General features: G+C 44.4%; 1 protein-coding gene across 6 annotated transcripts in view; it reads left to right on the top strand.

Moving 5' to 3' along the window:
* Positions 1-11237, top strand: part of DCLK1 (doublecortin like kinase 1) — a gene marked incomplete at both ends in the record, with an annotated part of 324629 nt that extends 313392 nt beyond the window's left edge. For all 6 annotated transcript variants that reach the window (XM_082859399.1, XM_082859405.1, XM_082859401.1 and 3 more), the window contains one exon: positions 11071-11237. In XM_082859399.1, the coding sequence (XP_082715525.1) occupies positions 11071-11235 (165 nt within the window). The remainder of the gene's footprint in view (positions 1-11070) is intronic.
* Positions 11238-24928: the final 13691 nt, after the last annotated feature.

Here is a 24928-nt window from a genome sequence, read left to right as displayed (position 1 = left end):
CACATCTCAACGTAGCCCTAAGGGTAAATGCTGACCTGCAGTCTGTCCGCATTAATTAGCTTTGCCTGGTTTTGTTCTTTCTATAAATCGAATCATGCTCCATCCTTTTTTAATTGTATGTCTCCTAACCTCAGGCATATTAACCAAACATTTATGAGTATAGTCGATATACAATTAAAAATAGGCATCAAACATGTCTAATTACAATTGTGCATATTTGTATAACACAAATTACACATAAATTTCGAAAAAAAAACCTCTAGAAAATTATATTACTAAATTTGTGGGCTTAGGGGTGAGTGCAAAACACCAAATAAACAGTAATTAATAAACGTAGCCAAGTATAAAAAGGTCATTTGACTAAAATCCTAGCGATGGTTCCCATCAGCAGACAAAATGACACATCCCTGAATAATGGGCAGGAGCAGATGGAAGATAATCTCTTTTTTCTTTCCCACATAAACTGCTCTGCTTTCCAGCTGGGGGCAGTAACAACAACGTTTATAGATAATGCTGTACTAAACAGCACACCCAGTATGTAAAGCTAAATTGGAGAAATGATGCTAAAAACTCATCGGTGTATATGCTTAATTAGGAAGTTTTATAATGCCATTTAGCCCGGAACGAACACACTCTCCTCACTGATTACAGATGCTCGCCTTTTATCTCCTTGGAAGTGGGAGCATTTGTCTAACCATGGTGGCAGCCAACTTTTTAACATAAGCAATCATTGCAGGTGAAACATCCCCACTCCCCATTGTTGTGTTTACAAGTGCTCCTGGCTGTTTTCACTGCTCTGAGCGGAACGCCTGGGAGAGGAGCTTGTGTTTTGTAAAGCAGCTCACATCAGGGCAGAGGCTTGGGAAACGGCTCTTCGGGGTGCCCAGAATTGGCATGCCCCTCTTAGTAGGCTTTTTGGGGATTGGAGACATGGTGGGGGCCATGCCTCCTCCTTGCATTCATTCTCCTGCCTCGAACAGAGGGATGCTTCCAAGCGGTAGCCAGGGCAGCAGCATCCTGCATAGCTTCCTTTTCTGGGAGACCTTTTGCTCCTGTGCCCCAGAGTCTGGAGGTAAGCGTCTTCCAGGAATGAGCCATTCCACCCTCTCACACACATCCCTGCCTCTCTCAAGTGAAGCTGTCCCTGTGGCAGGTACTGTGCCAGCAGCACATGGAGAAGAATTCCTGCATCTTCTGCATGCGGAACAAGGCAACAGCCAGAACCTGATTAAATGAAACAAATATCAAAACAAGACATACGCTAAGAATGCCAAATGAGAGATAACACAGAGGTGAGCTAGGACAGAAGGGGGGTTGAGGTCAGGCCTGACGTGACTCGTGTGCGTACTAGATTCAAGCACTGTCCTGAAACAGCAAGTAACGAGGCAGAGCGGCAGCAGCCGTACGCAGCCCTTGCAAGGCTATTAAATGCTGTCGTGCTCGGGCGTGAAAAGGAGTGGGGTCAGTTAAATGCATCTAGCTCGGCGCAGGTTTGGAAGACCGGTTCGCACAAAAGCCAGAGAGGAACCCCCCCACGTGGTGTGAAGAGGGTTCCAAAGGCACACAGCAAGTTGCAGGGCACAGGTTGCTTTAGGGATGGTGGCCTTGGCCTTGCTCTGCCGTCGAGAAAGGTCTCCCCATGCTCCATGAGTGTAAAAAGCGCTGCAGGAAGGAAGGAGAGGGGCCTCTGTTCTAGGAAGGGATTAACCACCCTCCGTACCCCAGCACTTAACACATAGAAGAGGCATAGATTTAAACTTCAAAACCATCCAAACTGTGATTGCAGAGAAAAGTATAGGGGAGGTATGAGGTTTGGTAGGGCAGCTGTACCGTGATGCTAAAAAGTGAGTTATTGGCCAGGAGGCTCAAAAGCTGGGCCGCAGTACTTTGTATTATAGTTCCACAAATGGTCATAGAGAGAGACACAGGGCTAGGGAGACATCTGTGTTATTTTACCAAGTCAAACAACAGGTTGCTCGCTGTTTGAGATTTTATTTTGTTTCGTTTTACCTTCAGAGCCCCCTTAAGAGCAGGTCCCAACAATATATATTATTTATATATATATATATATATTTGTCTTTTTAAAACTTAACGTACTTGCTATTAGAAATGAGAAATTTCCATGGCATTCCAAGACTTACTGATTGGGTGTAAACTGTATATGTTTTCCTGAGATTCCTGGTGATTCGGTATTGATGGACAATTTTGTGGTATCGTATTTATTTTCATCTTGCTTCAGAACCTCTTTCCCCCTTTATGATTTAAAAAGATGCCTACACTCTATTCTATGTATTCTTTCCTGCCATACTTTGCCTCCGTATGTTCCTCAGTGATGTTTACGGATAGGATGTAGGTTTTATCAGGTATAAATGTGTAGGAAAGAATAATCATAAAGAACTTAATCATAAGTATTGACACACTGTTATTCTATTAAGAAAGAGTGTAAATATCCATATGCTGAAGTCAAACAATTCTCAAATACATGTGAAACACATGACACTTCTAGAAACTAAAAAGTCTTGAAAATTGAAATGAAACCAACTTGATTAAAGATTGGCAGCTCTGTGCATGGAGAGTTGCACAGAGAGTTTGTGGCTTTGGTGTCAGGAAGCCCTGGTTTTGGATCCAGCCTGTCCTACTTACTGTGTTGTGACCTTGGGCAAGGTACACGTTCCTCCTCTGATTCTTAATTTTCCCATCTATAAAAATGAGACGAGTATTATCAACCAACCTTCCACATCTGTCATGAAGATGACATGAGTGGCCTGTGCAAAAGCACCTCCATGGACCCAGCCCAAATGAGGAGCCCAGAAAAGATAGAATCATCCACTCCACACCACATGAGAGACAGATTTTCCTGGGAAAACTGATCTCTCTCCAGATCTAAGCATTTGTAATTAAAGTAGAACCGTGACCTTTTTTGATGTTCTGATTGGGATAAACTATTGAATAACTTATATGTTAGATTATTCATGAATTGGGGGCATTAAATTTTACTTACTCTATAGCCCCAAATCCTGATGAAGTGTAAGTTTAAAAAGTTATCCTCTAGGGCAGGGGTTGGCAAATTACAGCCAGCCAATGGGCCAAATCTAGCTCACTGCCTGGTTTTTAAATAAAGTTTTATTGGCACACAGCCACACCCATTCATTTATAAATTACCTGTGGTTGCTTCTACTCTACAAGGGCAGAATTGAGTAGTTGTGTCAGAGAATCATATAGCCTACAAAGTCTAAAGTATTAACTCTTGGTCTTCCCAGAAAAAGTTTCTCAATTCCTATTGTAGGAGAAAAATGTTTCTAAATTAAAAGACAGGGAGTTCCCTGGCAGTCCAGTGGTTAGAACTCGGCACTTTCGCTGCTGCGGCCCTGGTTCGATCCCTGGTCAGGGAACTAAGATCCCACAAGCTGTGTGGCGTGGCCAAATTAAAAAAAAAAAAAAAAAAGAAAAAGAAAAAAAGCACCACCTGGCAGGCTTGTTAAAAGCTGTATCACCACCAGCTAGTGGAATGCACGGCACATAGAAGGCACTTCAATAAATATTTGTTAAATTAATGAATGATTGAATTTTCCCATGAAGGGACCATTACTATAGAGAAACCTTGATTGTGAAGATAAATTTGTTTTTTTAAGAGTTTGGACAATCAAATCACATATGAGATGCTCTACAGTAGCATCCCACTATAGCAACCCAAGAGTAATTCTTCGGCAAAGCTAAAAAAATTGTTTTTGTAATAAGAGGAGTTACCCCTTAATCTACCTGCTTCGTAAGTTCTAAATTTTCATAGATTTTCTTAAGATAAACTGTGCCTACAGCTGTCCTTTAGTTTACTGGCATGATGAAGGAAAAACAACATGGCAGCTCAGCTTAGCTTCCTCTGTGAGAAAATCAGGGGCCGTAGGGCAGAAGAAACACGTGAATTTTGCCCTCTAGAAACCTGACCTCAGCAACTGACTGTCATTTTGACCCCCTGATGGGAGGCCATCAGCAACCCTCTGCAGAGTTGGACCAATGTGGGATTCTATTAAGAACCAGATCAGCGGGAGGAGCCTATATTTATGACGTGGTGGGGAAATGCGGAATCACATCTAAGAGACGGGTACCTAGAAAGGAGCTTTGAAGGCCGCTGGTTTCATGAAGCCTGCTTTTGCCATTTAAATGGTCACCTGCACTTTAGGGAAATACCGTGTCTTAGACCCAGATACTGTGCAGTTCCTGCCTGGCGAGACCCCAAAGGGATATTAAAGCAAAACGAAACAGAACCATAATAAGCATGACAGCAAGCCAAAAAAAAAAAAAAAAATGAGAAGGGTGGATATATCAATCTAGGTGTCAGTTTAATTTTACTAGCAAGCAAAACATTTCCAAAGTGGCAAGCAAATCGTAACTCAGTCCCTACAGAGTAAGGGCAAGCAAAGGAGAGAGCGTTCCTGAGATTAATGCCCCAACAGCTGCATCCCTGGCTCAGTCTCCTAGGTAGTATGAATAATGGATGGGCTCAAAGGCAACATGCACGATAATGTTCTTTTATTAATGAAATGAAGACTGTTTGGGATGGCTGGCAATAAATTAAGAAAAGCGAAGAAGGAAAAACAGTCACCGTTCGCCTCTGAAAAATGCAGTTACTTAAATCCAATAATTACTGCCACGACAGGAAACATTGCCTCCGAACTTAAACGAGGTACATCTCTTGTGGGTCCTGCACATAGTGCAGAACAGAAATATTTTTGATCCATAGACTGGAAGGCCTGTTGTTTACGAAGAGAAAAACATAACCCATTTTAGTAGATTGATGGTGATATTAAGCATATTCAGGTATTTCATAGGTGGAAGTTTCCCTAGGAGTGAGGCACTGTACTTCAGCTCAGGCTGTGGACTGGGAAATGGCTTGATGTGGTTAGAAAACGTGTCCAAGGTCACATAATCAGCTGAGCTAGGACAAAAAGCTGGTTCTCCTGACTTCCCCCTGCTGCTGCTACCAAGGGGATTAAGCTAAAGCTACCAGACAAGGCAAGCATTACACAGATGTGGGTGACTCAGACTTGCAAAAACAAAGTAATGCTCCAATTCATATTCTCACTTCATTCCTGACCTTCCACCTCCATGCTGTATTTTTCCTATAACATTGCAAAGATAGGCCAGATGGGTACCTCCTAGGTATTTATGCTGATTTCCAAATTTAATGTCAGAAAGAAGATTTAAAATATCTGAGTACTGTGTGGAGGATGGTGTTGTTTTATTGTAACAGAAAAGGCCAAAGATCTATCTATTGTTGGAATACGTTTTCTGGGTATTAGGCAAGCACCGTCTCTGATTTGCGCATGCTTGGTGTTAGGGCAGGCACCAAAACGTGATGGATATGAATTTCTCTAAGAGCTCCAACTGCTATGTGTGTCGCCCCCAGATTTGCTGAGGTAACTGGCATGATCTTACCGTTCCTCGGTTTTCACACTTCATCTAGCATCTCCTAAGGACACTCTGATCACCAAGAGCTTGCGGTCTGAGGTAGGGATATGCAGTGTTTCTTTCATGTAGAGCAGGTTTATATTAGTTTCTCCATATCATTTTATTTGGTCAGTTATTTGGTCTGTCAGGATCCCCCAGTCCACTGTTAGCTGGCTATAGCCCCGCACACGACATAGCCGTTGTTATTGGGTACATATTTTAAATAACTAGATTAGAGCTTCCTATTTGGTTACTACTGGTCAGCTCCAGAATCTCAAGAGATTTCTTGCTCACCTCTAACCTGTGATACTTAGCACCAAAATGTGATAATGCAGGCTTCAGATTGTCTTACGAGCTTTTAATGAAGTGATAACTTACTGAGGAAACACTTGGGAATTCTACTGCAAGTCCATTCATGTCTGTTCCACAAAGCTGCAAACCGTGAGCAAAATAACCAATAAAATAATAAATCCGTTAGGAAGTCTTAAGTTTTAATGGAACATCAAGACTTAGGACCACCTTACCTTACAAAGATAGGCATTAGGGAGGAGAGACCCAATTTCCTTGATATCTGGGAAATTTTTGTGATTGAGAAAGAGGAAAGCAGTCTTTCAGAAATGGTTGAAAGGGCCCTGAATTTAAATCTATGATACAGCACTTCAGAGGGAAAGTTATGTTTTGAATGTTTTCTGGGGATAAAATTATCAGTTGGATAATATATATTTTTATAGCAATACTTTAAAAAATTATGTGTTGGCCTATTATTTCTATTTCTTTGCTGAATTCATCTGTCTTGAACTACATGTTGGGCCACAGAATTCAACTGTAAAATTTTAACTGTACAGATTTTAGAGGCAATTAATTTTACAGCTACACTTAAAATTCTAAAGATATCATATATAACAGTGCTTACTGTGATAAGGAATTGGACCACAATATGTAGTTGTTGAGTAGATAAATATATGAAGTGATTAATGTTATCTAATGTAAGCATTTGATCATATCTAAAACAAATTGCACTCTTAAATATTGGACTCATAATACCTTTGACTTCTTACTCTTTTGTATTATAGAGTTGTTCGGGGTTCTGTTTTCTTTTGTCATTGCTATTCGGAAAGTACGTAATCACCTAAAATAATCTAATTCTGTATTAACTGAGAAACATTTAATATGTCCCTTATATGTGTGTCACAGTTGGCTAGGCATTCTGGAAAAATGCAAAGAAGTTTCAGATCCTACCCTAGAGCAGCTTGCATGGGATTTGGGAAATATGCACAGGAAAGGTAATAGGCCTGTGTGCAGTAAGTGTCAAAGGTTTGGTCAAGACAATACTTGCCTGAGGAATTTAGAAAGAAAAAGTGTGATGCAGAAGGTAAAATTTGATCAAATCTTGGAAAATAGAGAAATGCGAGTGGGCAGGAAGTGGGAGAGGTGATGTCAGGTTGGTGAACACGGTAAGCCAGGATGCAGAGGTGAGCGTGATTAAAGTACCTTCAGAGAGATATCAGTTTGGACTGTTTGGATTGCAAGGGAAGAAAACCCAAACCAAACTGGCTTTCAGCAAAAAGAAGAAGTATGATTTTATATAATCTGAAAGGTCCAAAGGTTGGGTCTGGCTTCAGTGATGTGTGGATTCAGCACTCGGTAGGGCTTGGTTTCTTTCTATCCCTCCACTCTGCCTCCCCATGATGGCTTTAGTCTGGAACTTCACGTGGTACCAGGATGTGGGAAGCAGCTCCAGGCTTGCTATCCTCTCAGTTGGGATTCACTGTGAATGTGCAGTCTCAGTGAAAGTCTCCTCATGTCCCGTGAACTGGGTCGGGTGCCCATCCTGAACCAATCACGGGTATTGGCGAACACAGCACAGGCTTGCTTCTGGGTCACAAACCCATCTGCACCCCACCCTCAGAGATGGAGGTAGGGTCCCCTTCACTGGAACCACAGATTACGTGAGCAGGGGATTTCCAAAGGGAAACCGAGGCGTGGTTAACCGTAAGCTAAATGGATGCTGTGCCCACTAACGGGGACATGAGGTCTGCTGATATCACAGTGATCGCTTTGAGTAATAACAGGAACTAGACCCTGGAAGTTTTTATTGTAAGCACATTGTGGCTGTTAGGACAAGGAGTCCAACTTTATGAGGAATTGTAAACAAATTGGACCTGCTGTGTGCAGGATGGGCTGGGGGTTGGCTGCTCTAGAGGGAAATAATGCGACCTCTGTTGTGCTTTCTCATATTTCTAAAGCCACAGCACTTAGAGAGTATCTCCTGTGTGCTAAGAGCTGTGGGGAACACAGACAGGATGCCCAGACTTGATCTTGCCCTCCACAGAGTCTACAATGTGGCAGGGAAGACAGTGCATCAGAGTCGATTGCGTTGCAGGCAGGATGCACAGTGATCGCTGTACTGGGCTTCGTGGGAACACAGAGAGGTTCTTAAAATGAACCACAGTCCATAGAGCCAGAAGCAGAATAAGCAAGAGCCCTGGGAGGAGAGGTCTGTGGACAGTGATGCCCTCTCAGTCATCTTTGGGAGCAAGTCTGTTGGGGGCACTAAGCATTGCTTGTGTAGCATTTGAGAATGTTTCAAGGACCTGGGTGAGTCAGGAACTGCCTGTCTTATCAATCAGCAGACCCAGGTCTCCCTAGGAGTTTACAGGCCCAGAATGGGATTGTCCACGTGGTGGAGGCTGGCTTGCTGTCTCTGAGAGAGCTCTCGGGCCATCAGCACGTGAAGCTCTAGTCTTTTGGCCTCTGACGCTGCTCGTGCTATCTCCTCCCTGGCTCACCCTGGCTAGGACCGGAGGAGGGAACCACTGGAGTGCGGTGGCTCCTTTGAGTTCTGTTTCAATAGACTTTAAATGGGAAGAAATTGCCTGGGCCTCACGTGGGAGGAGAACTGAGTTCTATTCCTAGTCAGTGATGCGATACGGGCAAGTCTCTCCACATACCTGGGCCTCAGTTTCCCTGCCTGTAAAGGCAAAGCCCTGGGCGAAGAATGCTTTATAAATGCTCTTTCAATTCTAAGAGTCTATACATCCAACAGAAAGAACCATCACACCCTTTTCCATGACCTGTGGTCATGACATGCTATGTCTCCAAAAATAGCTGCTGTGAAGTTACTGGTGAATCAGCACAACTGAAAGCTCAGGAGCATTTGAGCATGAAGGCCCGTCAACAAAGGCCAGCATTTAAAAGCTGCTAACTAGAGAAACTGGCAGGAGTGGCCAGGACTGACTGCTTAAATGGGACAGAGCAAGGGCTGTCCAGGCAGAGGGACAAGTAAGGAAGAGGATATGTGACTGACCTTATGAGCATCTGGACAAATGAACATGAAAATGAGGGGGATGGGACCATCCAAGCCCATGAGTGCCACCAGCGTCTGCATAAACTGCGTTACAGTATTGGTGGAGAAATGGCTTATTTCGGTGCTGACAGCCAAGAGAGTGACTTGGAATAATTGAGTCAGTTATGGGGAGACGAGGTAAATATGGAGAAGGTGCCAGTGAGAGTAGGCAGGGAGGGAAGGTGCTCTGAGGTAAGTTCTAATGAGAGCTTTGTTTTGCATTGTTTTCCTCTGACCTGCAGTTCCTTCATTTCAAAACAATATCTTACATTGTAAAGAAAAAACAAAACAAAACACCACCTTCCATTTCTGGGAGTCTTCACCATTTTGAAAGCATTTGCACATCCATTTTTATATATAGCAACTCTGGAGGGTGGGAGGGCGTTATCCCTGCTCCTTATTTAACTGAGAACTGAGTGAACGGTTCCCATGGTCAGCAGTGGACGGAACAGGACTCAAAATTTCTGACTACAAACCCGCTGTGCAATTTTTCTCCCCGACACTAGAGAACCTCAGTCCACTAGTCAGTATTAGTCCCATGCCAGTGACTGTTTTCTTTCTCAAGAAGGTAGAAATAAAAATATTTTTTATGACCAAGAGAAGCGTTTATATTACTCTTGGATTAACTACAGAGTGGTTTTTATGTGTCAGACTAAATAGACGCCTGTTTTTTACATTCAACTCTACACAAACAGAGCATTTTCAGTTTGCTTTGAAAGCAAAATACCATGTGTTGTTGTAACTTTACAATGTTTTAAATAAAGTTAGGAATTTGGATTTATGATGCTGAAAAATATCATAAAATCGGTGGGTATAAGACCAAGAGCTATGTATGTGAGTTGAGGGTCCTTAAAAATTCGACACTTCGAAGAATCAAAGGTAGACATTTCAACACACCAGTTATTGAATCATTGTATTAACAATCTAGTGAAACGAGAAGTGAATTATTAAAGTTTATCTTGCTCATTGATTTGTAACACTGTTATTCAGATAGTTTTTAAAGCAGAACAATTCAGCCTCATGAAGCCATTTACTGTACTGGTTTCTACACACTGCCTCTCTTTCTTTATTACTTCATTCTGGAACTTTGATTGCCCCATTTTAGATCTGAGATTGCTCTAATGCTACACTGCAATTGTATGAGGGGCTTAGTTTTCACTTTGTTCTCAGAACCCGGCTGGCTATAAATTTATCTCTGTTCTTTGAAGAAGCTAACAGTAAATTTCTAAGAGGAAAAATGGTGGTATATATCCCTGTAGAGGAAAAGTAATCTCTTAAAAGCAGAATAACCTCCAGGCTACATCCTTTTAAAGAGGGACTTTCAAGCAAGGATGCCTTCAACTTTTATATGTGTTCTGCATTTTTCTTCAGGCTTGGTACCTGCTCTTCTGCCCTCTGTGTAAGGTTTCTCTGTAATGATCCGTTCCTCCTCACACCCATTAAATCTGTAATGAAGTCATGCCCTTCCCAATCCTGATGTCATAATAACTTCCAGAGCTATGGCTAGAGAGCATATCCTGGAGATCATATGAGGTTTCCTCAGGAAAAGGAGGCATAGGGCCCAAGAGTTGGAATACCTACAACATCGAACTTCAGTTTCGTAAATTACCACACACTACAATGAAAATGAACTTTGTAAAGGAAAATCCATGGGAAGGTTTCCATCAGGTTTAACTGCATTCAAAGCAGTTTTCAATTTCAGGCATTGGGTTCATTCAGATTAAACCCATCCTTGCCAGAGACTGAGCCATACTCCCTCATCAACAGATAATAAGATCATTTAGAATGAGGAGGTGCTAAAATAACAGGACGAGCTTGTGGCTCTGTTTCCATGTGTGACAACTTCATCACCTCTCATCTTTATTAGACAGCTGCCTGGAGCTGAATGTTGATGAACGAGACATGCCTGGCGTCCTCACGTGTCAGACACACAGGCCTGAGGCTCCCATTTACCAGGGGGTCTCTGGCTAGGCTGGGAGCGACCGAGGGTATCAGATGTGGTGCTAGCGGAGGTCTGGGGAGGGCCAGGGAGCTGTTGAACCCACAACATCATCCATCCTGCCTGTGCCTGCGATGTCATGACCAGGTGCCCTTAGGAGCTGCTTGTGGGGGAGCAGAGGGCACCCCAGCAGTGGTGACTGTGGTCACCAAAAGTGAGTCATCGTGGACAGGTTAACTTAGCCAGCATATTTTTCTGACCTCAGAAAGTTCCAGAAATCATTCCTTTTGCCATTTCCTTCAGCCTAATTGTCCTCTTTCTCATTTTATGCCCCTGCTAGACCACCGCTCTTGATAAGGAGAGGCAGGTTTTCCGACGAAGACGCCACCCGGATGTGAGGAGCCGGTACAAGGCCCAGCCAGCTCCGCCCGAACTCAACTCGGAATCGGAAGACTACTCCCCGAGCTCCTCCGAGACTGTTCGCTCCCCAAACTCGCCCTTTTAACAAGACCCTTTTACTCAAAGTCCTAGCTTAACCCTTTGAGACTCTGAGATTTGTTTTTCCAAATTTATGTAAAACAGTTTCATCTGATCTACCTAGCACTCAATGCTTGAATGGCCGAGCAGAACAGTGTGTTTTCTGGTATCCTTGTAGCGATTTCCCTTTGCTGAATGGGACTGTGACTTGTCGTTGGTGGAGATGGCAACTTGCTGCTAATCGGGTCCTCAAAGGGTTAAGGCTACTTTGCAACTTTTTTAAACATAGAAGCAATGAATGTTTTCATCAGTCAATCTAGGATCTGCAGTATGTAACATAGCACTTGTTAACCCTCTGAGTGCATAGGATTTTATGGGGAACCCTTGGGGGATTTTTCAGGCCTTTGGATTTATACACACATGTTTCTTGACTTTGCTGCAGATCAAGGGGTTGTTATTAGATGCTGAGATGTCCAGACAAGAAGAGTGTCTAGAATGATATCTTGCGTGTCCTTTTTTGTGGGTTTAGAACATGGCAGGTTTATAACTTAAGCATCAGCACCCCCTCTTTCCTCTTCACAATCCTATTAAGAAAGGGGCTTTTTTTGCATTGGAGGTCTAACTGTCAGCTGCCCTGAGTCCTGCATCCTGAGTGGAGGGACTTGGGCCTGTGACCAACAGCCTGACCCAGGATATAGATGGTGCCCTCACCCCCAAATTGCCTCCATATGAAGATGTGCTGATGACGCCCCAGAAATGCTGCTTCCACTTCAGCTGCTGCTACTGCCAGCGCAGACCCTCAGGAAGGCACCATATCTTGTCCTGTGTTTGGTGAGTGAGAGTCTGCCTGCTCAGTATGAGACCTCTACAGGAAAAAACAAACAAAACACACAACTGGTGGAAAAGAGCAATAAATTGCCAGGTGCTCTATAGGGCTGGAATGTCAAACAGAAAGAGGCAACAAGATCCTGTTCTTTTTCTCACCTGCTTTTTCATGCATTTCAGTCTTCAGTGTGCAATCCACATAGAGTATGGAATCCGTAAAAAGGAGGAGCACCGGGTCATAGGGGCCCAGAGGCAGGTGCTCTGCAAGATGGCCGAGGAGAAAGCAGAGTGGGCAAACAATCTAGAATAGTCTCAAAATGGTTTTTAAAGAAATAAACCATTGGGAAGATAATTCCATGTGCATCTTTGGGTTACCTACATAATAGTCTCTCAGGGAGAACAGGAATGGGAGACCTAGAGGGTATTCCTGAGGATAAAACTTCCACTCCCTAAGATGACTTTTTTTTTTTTTTTTGCGGTACGCAGGCCTCTCACGGTTGTGGCCTCTCCCGTTGCGGAGCACAGGCTCCGGACGCGCAGACTCAGCGGCCATGGCTCATGGGCCCAGCCGCTCCGCGGCATGTGGGATCTTCCCAGACGAGGGCACGAACCCATGTCCCCTGCATCGGCAGGCGGACTCTCAACCACTGCGCCACCAGGGAAGCCCAAGATGACCTTTTTATAGCACTGTCTTTAGCCATCCAGAGGGAGATGCTGTTTTCTCTCTTTGGGCCAAGTCCTATCCGACACATGTATTTTACTCCTGTTACCAAATCTTTCTCCCTAGCCCTGTGTCTCCCCCGGTGAGCTTCTACTGCAGTGTGTCACGTTCAGAATGGGGGCCTGAGGCAGCCTGTAGTCACTGCGATGCTTAGTGGGGAGGCTGGCCATGGTGTTGGGAGGCAGGGGCCCGACTCAAATGTCCTCCTAAGGTTTGCTCAACTGTGTGGCCCGGGAGACAACCAGTGAGTGATGGCTCATGAAATTTGCATCTAGATGGCTGAACAGCACTCACTGTCTCGGCTTTGAAATATACTTCAGTACCTGAAAGTCTTGAAATCTGTGTGCAGCACTTCCACAGTCAGTCCTTACTTTCAAATACAGATGGATCTTCGATGGCTGCTTTTTACTCTCCAACTGATGAAGGTATGGTCTATATTACTCTAGATTTTAAAATCACAGCATGTCATGACTTTTGCAAAATTGTTCCCCCAGTTTTTTGCTCTTTCACATTTAGGTTTATCTCTTCGGTCTGTGTTGTCTTGCCATGTATATATTAGATCATTTATTGAGATTCCCCCCTGCCCCCCACTCCCTTTTAGAGGGTCCTGAAAGCTTAATACACAACATCACAAAGTAGCACAAATCAGCTGGGTTTCTTGGGGAGGAGGAGGGCAGAACACGAGGAAGGGTGCGGCGCGTAGGTAGATTCCATATTAGTAAAGTTCCCTGAACTGGTCAGAAACGACTGCTTTCTCTAGAACTCTAAAGCAAAGCACTATTCTAAGTAAGACTAAGGAGTAGGTAAATAGCTTGGCCTTAACTCTAAATGTGGGAATATGAAAAAATCCTATGGGCAGAGACCTACCTACAATAGATTGTGAATTTCTCTGAATTACTGCTTTTCCCGTGGGCATTACATGTATTGCTCCAATATCTAGTGTACAGACCTTACAGTGCATGGCTCAGGCCTTTTTCCATCCAAGTCTTGAAGGACTGTGGACCGTGTGAAGCTGTGGCGTGTTTCCCAGAACACTGCAGAGGGGTAGCTCGGAAGAATGCAGGGCCATTCAGCATGGGGATCCCAGTGCATCGCTGTAGAATTTGAGCGATCTATGCTGAATAAACAGCGGAATGTGACCTGTCAAGTAGAAATATTGAGTAATCAGATGGAATGCAATCTTTTCAGCACTAAGCTATTGAGATCCTGAATGTCAGAGATGTACTCAGAGGGTTAACAGACAAGCACAAGGCATGCTGATTACGTGGGTGTACCCAGACTGCTTTTGCTTTTAGCCAGTACTTTCTATTTTTTTTCACAACATTCTTGGGATAGTTCAAGTTTGAAATAATTAAGTGGTGGTGTTCTTTAAGGAATTTCTATAACCAAATGATCTTATTTTTTATTTCACTTTATTATAGAATAAACATGTACCATTATGGCAGTGTATCTATCTCTATAATTATCAATTTAATCATTGCCACAAGTGTCTCCATATTTTTTTTCCTAAGTATTTAATATAGCTCTTATGGTGGTGGCCTGGTAATGGGGACTGTCTTTCCTTTATTGATACATGACCAACCATATGGTATTTTCAAGGGAATTTTAAGATTCATTTTGTTTCAGTTTGGTAGTAGACTTGTTAAGGAAAAAACTTTCATTACTTGCATCGTGTAAACCATCTCTGTAGATGAGAACTGTTCATATTGATGAACACATTTTTTTCTCGACATTGTAGCAGAAATCATTTTATTTGTCATAATCAATGAATATGTGATTTGCTCCAGATCATTAGAAGGAAAAGTAAGATTTCAGTCATTGAAAATGTTTTTACTGTAGCCCTTATCTAACTTACACGTGGTGCATACTAAAATAAGCAGAGAAAAAATTGCAAATAAACTACTGAAAACGCTTGGTGTTTTGTGTTCAGTGAGACCTTCCTAGAACCTGCTCAGGACCTGCACGGGTGGTGGTTAACAGGCCCATCAGATATTGTTGGAAAAAAGCAATATATCCATGAATGAAGGCTAAAATTGCAATCCTTTACCCTTTGAGGTATGTTTCAGTTGGAAAAAAAAATAGAAGAAAAGAAAACTTGGCTTAGCTTAGAGGGTCACGGAGCTATCGTATGACCAAGGCTCATGTACATTAAATCATGGTTGTTTGCTGGCCAGCAGTGCCCATTAGACGACTCTATCCCCTGTGCTGAAAGGCAATTGTGCTTGAGGGAGAGCTTTCTTAATATTATTGTGTTGCCTGCTAGCCTGTCTCTGGGTCAGGATCTGTCAGCATTTCCATGATAAACTTTTAATTTCAAAGGTTTTTAATTTGACCATAAAAAGGTGCCCCAGGCTGAAGTTTGCTATAGAGGGCCTGTTCCAAAGAGTGAAGGTTCGCCGCCTTCTTTTCTCTGCCCAATTCTCCCGAGAAAAGAACAACCAAAAAATCAGGTATGTTCCCTCATTGTGAATTCAGAATTTTAGAAAGCACCAAGATCCAAGATGGTAGTTTAATGTAATTATTCATTTGGATGTGGATTTAAAAACAAATAATGAGTCACCTGGCATATATTGTAGATAATGTATCTTTTCTATAATTTGTAAATCGTTAATTTTTTAAACTGTTATATGATTTCGGGGTGGGGCGGGGGGGGAATCCAATCAAAGATTTTTTAAAACTTGAAGTTGGTCAGTTCAAGGGTTAGCCTTTCCTGCGTGTTGTCTGCCATTTCCATTAAGAGTTTGGGAAAAATGCTCTCAGACAGACCCTTATTTTGCATGCAGTGATAGAGGGTCAGATATATGCTTCTTTGGGAGATACGGATTTCTTTATTTAATCAAGTTTCATGAAGCCATTCTGGTCTGTTGAGGAAAATAGTGATTAAAAGCATTTCCAAATTAACATTTTTGTCAATTCGGGTATGATAAGCACGTAATATGATATGCACTTCACACTTTCTTGGTTTAAAGACAAAAAAATCAGCAAAACTTGAGGACACATTTGATCACTGCAAATGTGCTTTAAAAATTGGCTCAGTGGTGCTTATACATGAAACAGTAACAAATGGGGTCCCTAGGACTGTCTGTCAGAAGGAATCTTCCATTTGTATGTAGTTACATACTTGAGGAGGTGGTGCTTTTAAGGCAGTCTTATTTTTTAATCATCTCAAATATGCAACCATTCATCCAGTAACATTAAGGGTCGTAAACTGGTGGGAAACAGGAAATTCAATGTAGAAGCTGAGAATGCCTCTGCGTGGTGTGGTTTTTATTTTTCCTTTGGATTTTTTTGTTGTTGTCATTCTCGGGCTTCAACGCTGAAGCTATGCGATCATTTTTCAGTGAGTGAGCCTCTAACCGGCAGGTGTTTTGATCATGAGGTTTGCAATCTCTTGCCCTTGGAGACAAGTGAGAGCTCTAGTTTCATACCTTTTCATAAAGGAAGAGCAATCTCTACAATTAAACCCTACCTGTAAATGTCCTCAACATTCTTTTTTGGTTAACTGATGTGAGACCCTTAATGTTGCTTCAATGTAAAATTGTATATTTTTGTCTGTGATATACTTTATTAACTTAAAGTAAATAATAGTTCTAAAAGTCTTCACTGTCGGTATTAAGAGAAAGTAGGATCTTAAAAGTGATGATAAAGATGCTATAATGTCAATTCATTCCAGTCCAATCGAATGTGGTAAGAAAAAGACCTTGAATAATTCTCTAGGGACAATTTCTCACTGACCATTGACATTAATTTTTGATATATTCTCAGAAAAAATAAAAAGAAATTGAAACTGGTCCAAGGTTAGAGTCACATCCTCGATAACTATTTTGTTAAATTTTATTAGGAAATTAATAATGGTCTTTTTCAATCTGGCTGAAAGAAAATTATTAAAGGATTAGCTGAGTGTGAAATTAAATAGTATTTTGCTCATGCATACTGAAAAGGTGGGCTAGGAACCTGATGCATTTAAACAAGTTTCTGAAAGGTTTCAATTTGGTGCAAGAAAAAAAAAAACTGTTTCCTTCAAAAATACTGAATTTATCAATTGCTGCATGGATCAGATGGCACAGGTTAATCTTTGATTTTCAGAATCTTAATGAAATAACTTTCAAACAATTTGTATCCATGATTAAGGCTGGAATGAGATCCAATTTTTTTCCCTAATCTCTCAGTTTAAGCTAATAAATGTAGGTTAATGTGGATGAAATCATCTGTGATATATTATGTTCATTTATCAACTGAGCTTTTTTGATGTTGCCTGTTTTTATGTAAAACATGTTCTTAAAAGTTAATAAAATAATAGTACTTGGTGTATGAACTGCTACGTAATACCCGAGCTCCAGTGTCCACTCCTCAGTTCACTTTGCCATAATGGAGTAAAATTTCATTTTAGTTCAATTCATTATTGACACATTCAGTCCATGAAGGAATAACCCAGCTGTGTTCTTGAGGGGAATTCTCTCTATGCAAGGCTTTAAAAATTAGTCATGCAGTCAGAGTGTAGCTTTCCCACATGTCCTTCCTAGCAGAGTGTATATTTCATGAGCATAATTCAAAAACAGCTATTCTAAAAATGTCCCTTTTCATATATTACCTTCCTGCCTGGGCCAGTGACTTGGATAAACACAAAGAAATCAAATACCATTCAGGCCTATTTTACCCTTCCACCTAACAAGATCTCCAGAGAAGAGTGTTGTTTTATCTGCTAACCTGTAATTAGCTGCCATTTTTATAGCGATGTCCCATCAGGCATCCCATGTGCAATACTGACCTTAGAGAAAATCGCCATGCTGTACAAGGGAATAACGTTCTTTCTTACGTGAGTTGTTCAATGCTAGGAGATTGAAAAGTCGGCCAGCAAAAGTGACTGCAGGACCCTGGTGTCCTAGGAAGGTGCCAGAATATCTCTGAGCACTTGTAAAATTAGCAGTCACCTTCCTGGCCATCATCTACATGCTGCTGCTGCTGCTACCGCTGTTGCTGTTTTTGTGCCTTTTGCTCCTCTGCAGTGAAATTGCTGGGTCCTTTCTAGGATTTCGGGGCAACTGCTGTGAAACAATAGCTAAAGTGATTGCTTCCTAAGGACCATTACCTTGTTTTATGAGGCTGGCGGCTTTGCCAAAAACCTGCCATCAGAAAAAAACGTGCCCTGACACAGAAACATCAAACACCGGCAACTCTGGGATTGAGGATGATAAAACTACCACATCAGGAAACTGGGAGAAAGGCCTTCCAGGACTTTTGAAAGGTAGGACTTAATGTTCAGATAAGGAAGTTCTGCAAATGGTGGTAAATGGGTCAAATAAAACAGGTGAAGAAGCGTCCTAGGAAATTCCATACACTACTACCTCCTTACACAGAAGAAAGGCTTTGCTCTATCTCGGAAGGCAGCCAGCCTCCCCAGCTCCAGAAGGGGCACCAAGGGAAGAGGGGGAGCCCCGCCCAGCCAGCTGGACCAGCCAAATCCATGCTGGCCGCCAGCTCTGTGACAGATGTCCTTGCCAGCTTGCCTGCACATCCAAATCATTCATTCAGATGTTTCCTGAGTAAGTGCCAGCACCACAGAGGGTACCCCATTTGGGCTTAGAAAAGAGACACCCCATTGTCCTTTTTTTTTTTTTTTTTTTGCTATGGATTAGAAGACTTTAAAGATGAGAAAATGTGTTTCTAGCTGCAAGGTTTGCTATTTATCTCAGACTCCTGGTCCAGGGTTCAGATAACCTGGACATCACATCCAATCAGGCTTTGTGGTTATGGCAACTTGGATTCTCTCACTTGAGGATGTGTTTACCATCTGCCTGTTCAGTGGTGCACACACCCTGTGCTACTCTTGGCTCCGCTCCTGGCCTCTGGGGTAGAAGGCTCCCAGAGTCTTCTCTGCCGTTTGTAATTAGCACGCGATTTACAACTGTCGTAGACTAGCACATCTATTCAACAAGCATTCTCCAGGACCTACTGTGAGTGACGCACCACATGGAAGCCAAGATGAACAAGACACCACTCCTGTTCTTAAGAATCTCAGACCTAGTGAGAAATCTTCTCCTCTGGATGGCCATGGGCTGGGGCACCTGATTTATCACTCACAGATGGCCGACCAACAGTTTGTCGGGGGAGAGGCATCCCTACCAGCCCGAGACTGGCCCCCTCAGCATGTGTAGACTGTGCTCCTGTGAGCAGGCCAACCGTCAGTCACATGCGAATACATCTGTGGCCTGCTCTGTTACAACAATTCATATATTCATGTGTCACCCTTAGAAAGGCCCTGGAAGGAGGCAAAGATGGGAAGGAAATAGGAGACGGAGAGAGGGAGGGAAGGAAGAAATGAAGGCTGCTGACACCAAAGCTGCCCCAGTCCTAAGACCTAGTGTGTTACTGGGGAGCTTAGAGGAAAGGAAGAGTATTAATGTCTCACAGAGTGCTCTTCAGGCCCAGTCCGAGGACGTGCTCTGCGGGAATTATAGAACATACCTCAGTGTAGGTTTAACATGGTCTCTTCCACACTCTTCATTCAGGGGAGTGCCCTCCACCCCCTGTGACAGGATGAATAATAAGACCCCACTGATAGAACCATCAATGCATTTCTTTAGGAAGCAGGGGGTGGGGTGTTTCCCAAAAATGTTCTAATTCTCACACTCTACTGTCCATTCTCTCCCTGACTTCCGAGATCCTCTTGGAGGACCTAATTCCCTTGAACCTGGGAATTTCTAGTAACAGGAATTTCAACCTGGGGGGCCCCCTCCGCCATCTGCCATCGGGGCACTTCGTCTAATCCCATCTCCAGCAAGCTCCTATCAGGTGCCAGTCCCACTGCTGGATCCTGGGATCCATCCTGGCAGCATGAGATAAAAGACCTAACCACTGCCTCCCCGACGACCAAGGTCCCGTGCAGGAAGCAAGTAAACAGAGAGACATCAACCAGCATGAGCAGGGTCGCGAGAGGAGAGCACGGGGTACTTCGCAGGCACTTTGGAAGTTCATCTAACTGAGATGGAGGGGCGAGGGGATTCAGAGGAGGCTTCCTGGAGCAGGTGCCCCTGAGTGAGTGTCTGAAGGATAAGCAGGAATCAGTCAAGAGAACGAGGAACGTACTTTAAGCCATGGGGACATACTTAGAGAACATGGTGGAGCTCAGAATGGGTAAGAGGGAGGTTTAAGGGTGGTCCTAAGGAGGCCAGGGTACAGCCCAGGGAGCTGGGACCCTCAGACCCTCAGCTGTCATGCAGGAGAACAGGCATGGAGATCAGTCCATCTCCTCGCTGTGTGTGCTCAGCATGTGGTGGGTAAACTTAAAAGTGAAACAGCCCCAGACTCTGGGTCACCAGAGCTGGTTAAGGAGGAAGGGGAGCTGGGTGCATGACTCTTGGGGGGACATTAGAGACACTTCCCGAAATAACACGGATCCTAATGGATCCCTCACAGCAATTGCAGAGGGCAGCCTCCCTGTGCAAACGGAAGGGCTAGTCATGTGTTAATCCTTTCCTACAAGGAGTAGAGTTTCCAACTCACAAAGCTTCTCAGCTCACAGGGAGAAAAAATCACTTCCTTCTCACCTGTGTTGCTTCACTGCTGATAAAAAAAGGAAAAGAGAAATGCACTGACCCTGAAAATAGCTCTCTCTCTCCTCCTTCTGGGGCAAATCCACATTACCACCTTTCCCTCCAGCAGGGTGATAATTAACGTTCCACCCGAGAGAGGTTTCATTATTCCATCAGAATTACCTATTAATTTGCTGGATTCTTCCGATGAAGCGGTGAACTTGTCATGATGGGAACATTGTTCAGAATGTGAAATATCCTTTCATTTTCAACAGGTAAATCAAAGCCCAAACCAACCTAGACATGTTTAATTTCTGCTCTCGACATGGTCCCCTCTGTTCTCACTGTTGTGGATGTTTCATTTTTCAACATTTTCTAAGTTCTCTGCTCTCGTGCTGAGCAAACTGTTTGGGCTTCATCAATAGCTTCTATTTTTTTTTAATTCCTCTGTAGAGGAAGGTTCACAGTGGCTTCTTAAATTGGAAAACTGAACATTTCCTGCTCGGGATGGGAGGGAGGCCTCATTCCAACACTTGCATCTGCTGATTCTCTCACGGGACTTCTGCCCAGTGGTTTTGTGGGTTCTCCTGAATTGCCCGCACCTTGGTGTGCTTTTCTGTAAAAATGTTGTCGGCGCGTATGTGTGCCTCGATTCCGCTGCCTCTCGGGGCCTCTCACAACAGGGCCTTCCTCTCTGAACATGTTTGTACCAAAAAGGTCTGATGAAAACACACCAAGAGCAGCCCTGGTGCAGAAAGGAGGGAGGCGACTATCACCTGGACAATCGGGTCTCTGGAATAAAAGAGCGTGGAGACCCGCCAGCCTGGGTGACCAGGTGCCGGGAGGAGGTCTGATCACTGCTGAGCCTCGGATCTCTTTAGTGTCAGCCGACCAGAGCTTCCGTGAGCCCCTGTTAACCAGAGCCCAGGAGTTACAGTAGCAGAGGATGCCCTTGGACCTAAAGGGTCACTCCTATCTGTCATGATCAAGATTATCCAACTCAGCTCTGTCCCCAACTTGTCAGCAGGGCTCGCTCTAAAGGAGAGGAACCTTCTAGGTGAGAGAGAGGCCAGGGGCTCTTGGGGCCAAGTCAGGCCTCCTCCCAGCGCCCAGCTCCACTCATCAGTGTTTTAGCAACAACAGCCCCATAAACCCCACCACGGCCATGCTCAGTCCCCTCCCAAGAGACACGTCTGCTGCCTGAAAACCATGCGGCCTCTCCACCATAAATGCCCAAGGTTTCGCTTCTCCTTAATGTGGCCCTAAATCCAGACTGGCCTCTGGGCAAACTCTGGCCCCGGCCTCCATCATGCCTCTTCAAGCCTGGAGATTTGGGAATCATTTCCAAGAAAGTTAGCTTTCACAAGAGAGACCATGTGCCCCTATTCGAGGAACAGACACCATTTTGGGGAAGTCAAAGTACAGTGGCTGGGTAGGCTGTTTGCTGTTTCCTGCCCTGCGGGTCATGAACACGTCCTGAGAGATATCCCCGACACCGCAACTCATCCTGAAAGCCTCGCTAGCCAGGGAACATGTGACGTAGAGACAGAGCTTCTCCATTCTATGTCTGTTGCATCAACATTTACCTCTAAAAGCTCAGACCCAGAACCACCGCTGCTTCTGTGCTGCTGTAGTTAGCAGGCTCCTTCCCCCACTCCACAGCATCTGGCAGATGTGGGTGCCAGTACTGGAGTTCCTAGCGGTATCACTACCTAGTTATCCAAAAAGTGTGTATGTGTGAGTGGTATGTGATGTGTTGCGTATGTGTGTTTGCATGTATGTATGTGCTACGTGGTGTGTGTGTATGCGTGTGTGTGCCTATGTGTATGGTGTGAATATGTGATGTCTGTGTATGTGTGTATTTGTGTATGTGTATGTGTGTGTGCATGTATGTGTGTGTATGTTCTGTGTGTATGTATGTATGTATATGGGGGGGCGTGGTGATTAAAAAATGTGAGTCCACATCACACAATGCAGCAAGCTTCCTGCTGCAGGCAGCCATCTTAGTATCCCCCAGAAAGATGATCCCCCCCAGTGTCAGGCTTAGTAGTCTTCTGTAACATGGGACCAGCTCCTGGCCACAGCCGGCCTCCTAGGGCTCTGTTTACTCTCCTACACTGTCATCCACTTCACCATTTGCCACCAGTGTGGGAGACAGCTGCCATGACTTTAGATTTGAGCGGTCAGCCTCAAGGTCAACCTTGACCTTACGGCAAGGTCAGGCTTGCTGTAAATCAGGGAGGCACAACCTGGCACTTGAAAAATGAGGTGCCCTTTTCTCCAATCCAAGCTCCTATACTTTCAGTTCCAGGCAGGAGTGTCCCGTCTCCCCGCTTTCCCCCAACGCTGCTGCTCTTCACAGATATCTGACGTGAAGCCTGCTGGCTACTGGCGTCTTAAAAATGTTTACGTGTGAAGGGACTTCCCTGGTGGTCCAGTGGTAAAGAATCCGCCTTACAATGCAGGGGACGTGGGTTCGATCCCTGGTCAGGGAACTAAGATCCCACATGCCGTGGGGCAACTAAGCCTGCATGCCACAACTACTGAGGTTGCACGCCTCAACTAGAGAGCCTGCGCGCCACAACTAGAGAAGAGAAAATCCGCACGTCACAACTAGAGAGAAGCCCACGCCGCAACAAAAGATCCCGCATGCCACAACTAAGACCCAAAGCAGCCAAAAATAAATAAAATAAAATAAAATAAATAAATAATAAATCTTTGGGCTTCCCTGGTGGCTCAGTGGTTGAGAGTCCGCCTGCCGATGCAGGGGACACGGGTTTGTGCCCCAGTCCAGGAAGATCCCACGTGCCGCGGAGCAGCTGGGCCCATGAGCCATGGCCTCCGAGCCTGCGCATCCGGAGCCTGTGCTCCGCAACGGGAGAGGCCACAACAGTGAGAGGCCCGCATACCACACACACACACACACAAAAAAAGTTTACGTGTAAAATCACCAGACCATTATCTTTCCTCCACCCGGGCCCAGCTCTAACAATCAGCCGGTTGCCCTCCGATATTGACTTTCTTTCTTCCTGTTGGTTTGGCTGACAGTAGGATGCCTACTGGGACACTGGCCATGTCTCTGGAGAGTGAGGGTCACAGAAGGGACCCTTATCTGGTGATGGGGTGACAGGAGGGAAAGGGCCACATTTGTAAGTATAAGCGGGGACTCATTTTGTGCAGTGGATGAAAACTTCTGAGGGTGAGAGTTTGAAATTCCCCTTTTCCTGGGAAAGCATCTATTTTCCTCTATTTGGTTTCAGCCATACCTAAAAGCCAAGTATAAGCTAGGGTTTCCAAAAAAGAGAATTCTCAAGTTCATGAACAGCTAATTCAGTCCAATATGGCCCTCCGGCCAGCAGCTCCCTGAGCAGAGATCTGTTCACAGGCGTCAAACCACTTGCTATAAACGTTCTCTAAGGGCTCCAAGCTAAGACCATAGGTCACCTACGAGGAGGCAAGTGAGAGCATCATCAGAGCTTTGCCACCACCTGGGGACATACATCACTGCACAGGCTCAGGGATCTCAATGGCGCAACATGTCTGCTTAGGACATCAAGTTCCAAACCTTGCATGGCAGGAAATGTGGCTGGTAAGGACATCATGGGGACCTATGTGCCTTATGAAACAATGAAGAGGCATTGAAGGGTTTTAGGTAGGGTGTGGCATGCTGAGATGTATGCTTGTAGAAGATGACTCTGTCATGAGTAGAGGCTTGTTTGAAAGGGGACAAGCCTGGCAACTGGAAAACCCATTAGGGGACTGGTAATATTTTAGGACGAGATAGTGAAGTCCTAAAGTGGGCAGTGGTGATAGGAATGGAGAGGAAAGGCACTAAGGACATGTTTAGGAGGCCAAATCAATCAACAGAACCTATTTCTCATGGGTGATTTGGTGAGCGCCGTGTGAGTAGCAGAGGAGGGAAGAGGACAGGGCAAGGGTGCTGGGGTGGTGGACCAGCTTGGTTTTGAACATATTGAGTTTAGTGGACTGTGGAGCGTCTGGGAGGGGAGAACCCACAGGAACAAGGCTGGGCTGCACACGGGTGTGGGAGTGGAGCAAAAAGCGATATTTGAAACTTTTAAGAGTGAATACCACCACCAAGGAGAGTTACGAACCTAAGTAGAGAAGAGGGGTAAGGAAGGCACCCTGGGCCCCTCTAGCACAGGAGACCCTGAAGGAAGCAAAGACTCATAGACATGAGGGACTGGGCATCAGAAGAGGCGCTTGGAGCCAAGGAAAGAGGTGATTTCCAGGAGGGAGTGATGAGGTGTGTTAAATGCAGCTGAGTGAGTTCCTAGGATAAAAAGGGAAGGTTTATGGAAATAAAGATCAACCAAATAAGAAAAGCAAAGGCTAGTTATTCTGGACTTGCTGTAGCAAGGGAGTCAGCCGCCATCACTTGTGTTGGGCAGAGACCCGAAGGCAGGCAGAGGAGTGGGAACGCTTTAGGGCAGAAACGGGAAGGCTTCAGGTGCGCCCTGACTGCTGGCCACTGGCCTGGGGCGACTGCAGGTGGACCAACTAGAAATGGGGCATACTATGGGATTGGTTAGGGGTGCATATTTGGTTTTCTCTGGTTGGTCCTAAGTCGGAAGCGGGGATGAAAATAGGGAAATTTCCAGTTATTAATCAAGTCCTGGCCA

The sequence above is a fragment of the Leucopleurus acutus genome (genome assembly GCF_964270905.1).
Source record: "Leucopleurus acutus genome assembly, chromosome: 18".
NCBI classification, from domain to species: domain Eukaryota; kingdom Metazoa; phylum Chordata; class Mammalia; order Artiodactyla; family Delphinidae; genus Leucopleurus; species Leucopleurus acutus.
Note: the sequence above shows the minus strand (reverse complement) of the source record. Positions and strands in the feature narration are given on the sequence as shown.